Source organism: Trematomus bernacchii, unplaced genomic scaffold (assembly GCF_902827165.1).
Source record: "Trematomus bernacchii unplaced genomic scaffold, fTreBer1.1, whole genome shotgun sequence".
NCBI lineage: Eukaryota > Metazoa > Chordata > Actinopteri > Perciformes > Nototheniidae > Trematomus > Trematomus bernacchii.
Window position 1 is genome coordinate 1,455,781 of NW_022987998.1, and position 6,849 is coordinate 1,462,629.

General features: G+C 38.0%; 1 protein-coding gene across 1 annotated transcript; it reads left to right on the forward strand.

Moving 5' to 3' along the window:
* The first annotated feature begins 504 nt into the window (after positions 1-504).
* Positions 505-3,609, forward strand: LOC117472060. Its single transcript, XM_034117214.1, has 4 exons — positions 505-666; positions 838-1,005; positions 1,175-1,270; positions 3,150-3,609. The coding sequence occupies exons 1-4, from the start codon at positions 565-567 to the stop codon at positions 3,471-3,473; spliced, it is 690 nt and encodes a 229-aa protein (XP_033973105.1). The 5' UTR covers positions 505-564; the 3' UTR covers positions 3,474-3,609.
* Positions 3,610-6,849: the final 3,240 nt, after the last annotated feature.

Consider the following 6,849-nt stretch of genomic DNA (forward strand, 5'->3'; position numbering starts at 1 on the left):
GACATCTGTATTTTATGTCATCTTTTTTTCCTTCTAATTTGTTATTATTTGGTGCAGGCACGAAACATACTACCAATATAAATACATTGCTTCTAAAATCGTTCTGTGTCAGAATACTGAAATCTGTATTTTTTTAAATGTCTTTTTCCTTCTAATTTGATATTATTTACATTGCTTTTAAAATCGTTCTGTGTGACACGAAAAAAATGGCGAAATCGTGTTGGTGAACACAAATCAATAGATTAATTTCGTGACTATAACACGAAATGCCGTGAGACTGTGTTGCCATTTTAGGTTCGAAAATAGTGTTTCTCAGATCATTTTGTGAAAACTTTGCAACCCAGCTAACCTTCAATGTTTTTTCTCTTTAGGAAACTGAAGCAACTGGCAGATATATGGCTTCTTCAATCTGACTCTAACATCAAAAGACCAAAGAGGGCAGAGGTGAATTTCTTGCCTAATTTCCCACTGGGTGAAGATGGTACAAGCCTCGAGCAATTGAGACTCCAAATCGTAGATGAAGTTACGAGGAGTGATAAAAACCTTCCCTTGATTGAAAAGTTAATGCAGACTACCTTTGCCCTGCGGCGCAATGAGATCATCAATGATGAGCTACCTGTTGGAGAGATCCTGGAACGCTGGCCTGCCTTGAAAATGGAGTCACAGGTGAAAATATTGTATTTATTACCACTATATAATTATTTTGTGTGCCTTTGTCACTGATAACTTTGACATGTTTACTCAGTTTTAGCATGTTATGTTTGTGTTTATCTCTGCTGCCTTCAGTCCACATCTACATTGTACTGTGAATTAAATAGTCATTTTATATTTTGGCAGATTTGTGCAGAGTTTCACAGGATAACAAACCTCAACCTGAAGAACCACTTCTATGCGGAGTTGGATAGACATGCCCCCCGTCTTCAGAGCCTGTTCAGGAAGAAGGCGGCAAGCAAAGGGAAGGTAGCTGAAGTTCTGATTCAGCTATTCGTCTCCTATGACCTCCAGGTGAGTCGGTTATGCCTCTTGGTGTTTTATTCTCATACTAGAGTGGATTATCTTTGTCAAAATGGTAATCTCTTCAGTCATGGAAGAGCCCTTTCTTGTGATATCAATTGTTGTGTGGCTATACTGTTTAGCATCCAAAGTAAAACAAAGATATGTTCTCACACTCAAGGAGCAAGGTGACGTCTATGTCCGACGTGCTGCTGTCCTCCGTGCTCTGCCTGCATATCTGCATGAAGATGACTCCACGTTTCTGAGGCTGTGGCATGTAAGTCAGCATAATAACTGTTTTGAATGTATGTGACAGATCATCAAAAAATATAGTTTATCTTGTTACATTGTTTCAGGAGCTCTATCGCAGGAAGACAATTATTTGAATTTTTATAGTGAAAACATTATAATAAATGATAGATTTAGTTTGAAAAAGTATGAACTGTCCTGGTGTCATCAAAGCTTGATTCTGTCACTGAGGTTATATTACTCAAACATTATCTCTTGTGTTGCTCACATCCCATTCAGGTTCTAGTTCCAAGATTTGAATATTGCCATAAGAATTGTAATTATTGTAAGGTACACAATGGATATGTTGAATATAATCTCGCTTTACTTTACTACTTTAGGATTTATTTGAAAGCTCTTTAGGTTTCAGTGTTAAAAATGGGCTCACGTGATTTAATAAAATATACAATTAAGAGAGGGCTTTCTTTCCTACAGCATCAGTGTTCAATACAAAAGAATCTCTAGTGTTCCCCATATTTTTGTATGTGTAGTAGGGAGAGATTATACTGTAAATATATATTCAGTTGCCAGTTTATTAGGTACAACTAGCGAATAGTAACACAGTCTAATACAGTGATAAAATAAATCCTACCCTTATGAAGGTTATAAATGTTTTTTTTGTAGAAAGCATTTATGTCAACTGATTGGGTATTTTGGAGGCTGAAGTTTCTGGGGCTATAACATTATGTTGTGCAATGCTGATAGGTGTTTCCTTAACCCTTTAACTGCCAGCGCCACCATTTGGTAGAGCACATTTTGTGTCTTGATATCTTGTTTAAAAAAAGAAGTTGAACTCCATCTGATTCAGCCAGCTCTACCATCTGGTTGACGTGTTATGCACAAAACAACCTCTAGATGTCACTGTGGTTCAAATAGAAAGCCCTTCAGCTAGCTTCCACTGAGAAAGTTGGCAATGCTAAAAATCACTGCTGAAGAAATCTCTTTTTGGTCAACTTTTGTAAGGTAACCATATCAATTTTGACATATTTTAGTGTCAGAGCACTGACTGAACATATTTAGATAACTTGATGCACAAAAAAAGTTTTAACAAGGGTGTAATTATTTTTTGGAAAATATGCTCAACCAATCGGTGGAATTGGCTTTTTATGGTAAACTAGCAATATGACTTTTTCAGAGTTTCAGAGATGTTTTCCAATAAAATATGGTAAATAAATGGCTAGATTCATGGTAATATTACTAAATCTAATACTGCCTTATGAGTCTCAGAGTGAAAGAGTGATAATAATTTATATAGCACCTTTCATGCATGGCATTCAGCCCAAAGTTGCTCACAGATGAGCAAGTTAGGCCAACACAGGATATAGACATTTGCTGTTAAGCCAGTGGTTTCTTGTTAGGCCAATTCAGCATCTACAGTAAGATGAGCAATTTTTTTTTTTATTATGAAAAACACTTTTTTTTACAATTATAATGTATTATCTTTTATGAATATATCTGGTTGTATATATTGCTCATTTTCCATAAAAGAAACAAATGTATTTCAGTTTGTGTTTTATTTGAGTTTGATGCGTACAAATACTGTACTGTATATGATGATTCTTGAAAATGCACTTTTACCATAAAAGGCCAGCTCGACCAGTTGGTAGAGGCTCATAAAAACAAAACTGTGGGGTCAGTCAAAACATTTTTTTTAATTTGTGGCCCATTTGATAAAAAAAAATGCAAACAAATAATTTTTCCATAGCTTTTTTCTTGGTCTGGCAGTTAAAGGGTTAAAGCCACATTATGCACAAAACATTAGGTTATTTGATGTGTTATGTCACTGATGTATTTTTCAGAAAACAGATTTCTGAGATAGCCAAGGCAATATGGGGTAATGGGTAACGTTTATCTGTTCTTGTCATCAGGTGGAGCAGTCTGATGATGCAGACATAGAGGACATCGCGGTCGGACTTCTCATGATCAGTGCCAGGTCAACAGATACCACGCTCTTCTGCCCAGAGAGGATCGCTGTTGTCATTGAGGGTAACAGAGTTATCGAACTCCCTACACTGGCTGACACATTCATCCTGCTTTTTGCACTGACCTTTGCCCTGCATCTGAGCTATCCAAAAGACTTGGCCAACACTTTTGACTTCACCCAGAAAGTGTTGATGGGCCTTGATGAGGGGAACTTGAAGAATTTGAAGCCCAGGGTGTTGAGCCTGAAAAATGACCTTTTGGCAGTGTAATACTACCAACGTGCAAAGTTGCACTTTAACAATCACACACACACACACACACTAAAATAAACAACTTCTTTACCGAAGACTTGTATTTACGGAAGACAGGCAAGCTATCTTCCGGCTGTGATTGGTTGTTCGTAGTCACCTGGCAATCTGTGCTCTCGGCTGAGTTCAAAAGTTAAAGTTCTTTAAACTAAAGATGCAGTCATAGTGTCCTGGTCACGCCTTGTGAAATTGGGGTGTCTTTATTGACAACAGTGGATTTGAGCAAGGGTACCGCCCCTATGCAAACTGCCAACATTATTTTTCTCAGAAAAAACCACACACACACACACTCTGTTCTCCTGTTTACATCCTGCTGCTTTACATCTGTGTTCTGTATTGCATTGACAGATTTGTTACTGTTCAGCTTCAAGTTGAAGGACTGTTTGTAGATGTTGTTTTATACTTTTATATGTATTGGGTCTTTATGTGTTAAATTAATACGCAGAACTGTTCCTGAAAATTGTGTTTAATTCTTGCCAACACAAGCACATTATGTGTCTATGCTGGTTTTGTTAAATGTATTCAGTACCTATTCATTTTCATATGCCTTGGTAGGCTTGAAGACATTGGACCCTGTATGTGTAAGTGATCTTTCATCTGAACCTGGTGTGTCTCTCGTGGTAGACTGATTTCATAGAAGAGTCTCTTTTAACTTGAGGAGGAGCCTTTCACATAATAACTTTTAGAGCCAAAGTTTGTTTCTTTTGAAACTATTGTGGTTAAAAAGGCCCTAGCACTGTTTTTAAGGTATATTTTTTATTTAAGAGTTATTTGCTATAATGTGTATGTGTGTATATATATATATATATATATATATATATATTGTTTCTTAATAAAACAGTGATTTGCATTTAAATTGTCAGTGTAAAAGTGCTTTTGAATGTTTACTCAATGTTAACTTAGGGATTTTGAGTTACAGTTATCTGAAAATATTTATGTAATCGGTTTCAAAAAATGTTTTAAAGCTCCCATGTCATGCTTTTCCGGTTATTACCCGTCCCCTTGTGTGTTATGAAGGTTTTTATGCATGTAAACGGTGTGCAGAGTCAAAACCCTCAAAGTACACCCTGTAGCGAGTAAAACTCTAACACAGAAAATACCTCCCCAAAACGCCTCGTTGGAGATACGTCACTGCCCATTTGAGTCTTCCATTTAGTTCCGGGTACCGCCTGATGTCATGCGGTACCCGGAACGAAATGGACCAATCCCGAAGAGCTATGGCCACACCAGCAGCGGCGTGTTCCTCCTCCAGAGGTTCGAAGAACCGGCATTTCACAGACGAAAGCTTCCAAAACATTGCCCAGTTTGAGGCCGGATATGCACAGCTTGTTTGGACCGTTTGGAGCAGGGGAAGATCTGGGTATACAACCTGTAAGTTTGCATTGTTATTTGTGTATTTATCAAACAAGACTGTTTAAATGTGTAAACTGTGTTGGACTGCTAAGCCATTGACACAGTGCTAACTGTGCTAACTAAGTTGCTAGAGTTTCCATATATCAACTCTAATATCAGCAGATGGCCTTGCATACATGTATCTCATAGCAGGAGAATGTCTGCATTCACACACAAAATACCTATTGACAGTATACTCCGGGTGATTTGCCGGTCAGTCGCGAAACGTAATTACATTATAGCTGGCGTAGCGATCTAACACACGGAGCTAGAGCTAGTTTTGGTCAGAAAAACATTTTTGTGATGCTACGTTGCTAGCGTTTAAATATATCAACTACAATGTCAGCAGATGGCCTTACATGTTTGTCATGGCAGGAGAATGTCTGCAGTCACACACACGGAATACTCATACAGTATACTGTACTGTGATTTACCGTACATTGTGACCGTACATATACTGCATGTAGCTAACGAGGCTAGCTGTATGCTAGCGCAAAACAATGTATTCATGCAAGTTACATTGTATGACCGAACGTAGCAGAATACCCGTATACGATTGCAATTATAAACACGTTATTGCTAGCCTAATATGAACCACTAGCTTTTGTTCATAGTAGTTTTATTACACTGCATTATAGTTGCCTTTCCTCCAAGCTAACGTTCATATCGTGTTAGCTACCAAGGTAAACAAAGCTAGGTTAGCATATTAGCAGGCAAGCTGTTCATTACACAACTACTACTAACGAATCTAAAACAACTAAGTTTCTCTAATATTTTGTGATTTGCATTTGATTTCGTCCAGCCAGATCCTGGCGGACAATCCATGACGGGGAAGGGATTCTACTACTACTGAGGGTGCTAAAAGGCACCGCACCGACTGTGCGCAGGCAAGATGCGAGGAGGAGGAATGGATGATATACCGTGTATATATGTATATTTATGTTCATTTTGTACATTTCTAAAAATAAAGTTTAATGGAAATACTTAGTAGGCCTATCCTTTCTTCCCTGAATTCATATATAGCAAACCATGATTTGATTTCTCATCAAACAGTAGTAGTTTATAACGGGTAAAAATAACTTACTCTTTGTTATGAGAGTAGCTCGTAGGCCACAACGGAAAGACAAGGAGACATACACGAGTTTACAAAACCACGGCACATTTATTGTGGTAAATGCAAAGATAGGTGGTTGAGAGGATCGCAGAGTTAGTCTTCCTGCAGCCGCTTTGGAGAGAGACTGTGTCCGGAGGTGTCCGTGATCGTGCTGATTAGCCTCTTCAGCTCCACCCCATCGTAAGACAAAGGCCCTGGGGCCGTCACACTCTTCTATAACAACAGTTAAAAATATATATGTATATAAAATATACCGCTGTACCGACGCCATGATAAGACTGATGTTACGCTGAGAGCAGCCGGGAAAAGCACTGACATGGGCGCAGCCTCTCTGGTGGTTGACTAATCAGAACGAGTGGCCGAGCTGACCAATCGGAGCACACTAGGCTCACAGGGAGGGGGGGGCAAGAGCTCCAACGAGTCGTTTAGTGGAGAAAGTGAATACTGCTGAATACACATGCTTGACAGAGATGCTGTATGCGAAACCAATGTGAGTTTGGAAAATTGCACAGTATAAATCTATTTTAGTATACCTCAACAATGTAATTATGATCAGTGGAAATGGCCATGACATGGGCCCTTTAAGTACTCTACATTCAGTCAGTTTTGAGTACTAATCAATTGACGTTTTTAATTCATATCGCGTTTTATACAGCGAAAAGTTTTTTATTTAGAGATAATAAAAATATTCAAGTTAAATATATTTGATTTTCATATGTACTGTGCTAACAAAATAGCTAGTTGAAAAGATATGAACATTTTTAAGTCAACAATACTTGATCTTTATATGTACAGTGTTAACACAAATTATTAGTTAAAAGAAACTTAATA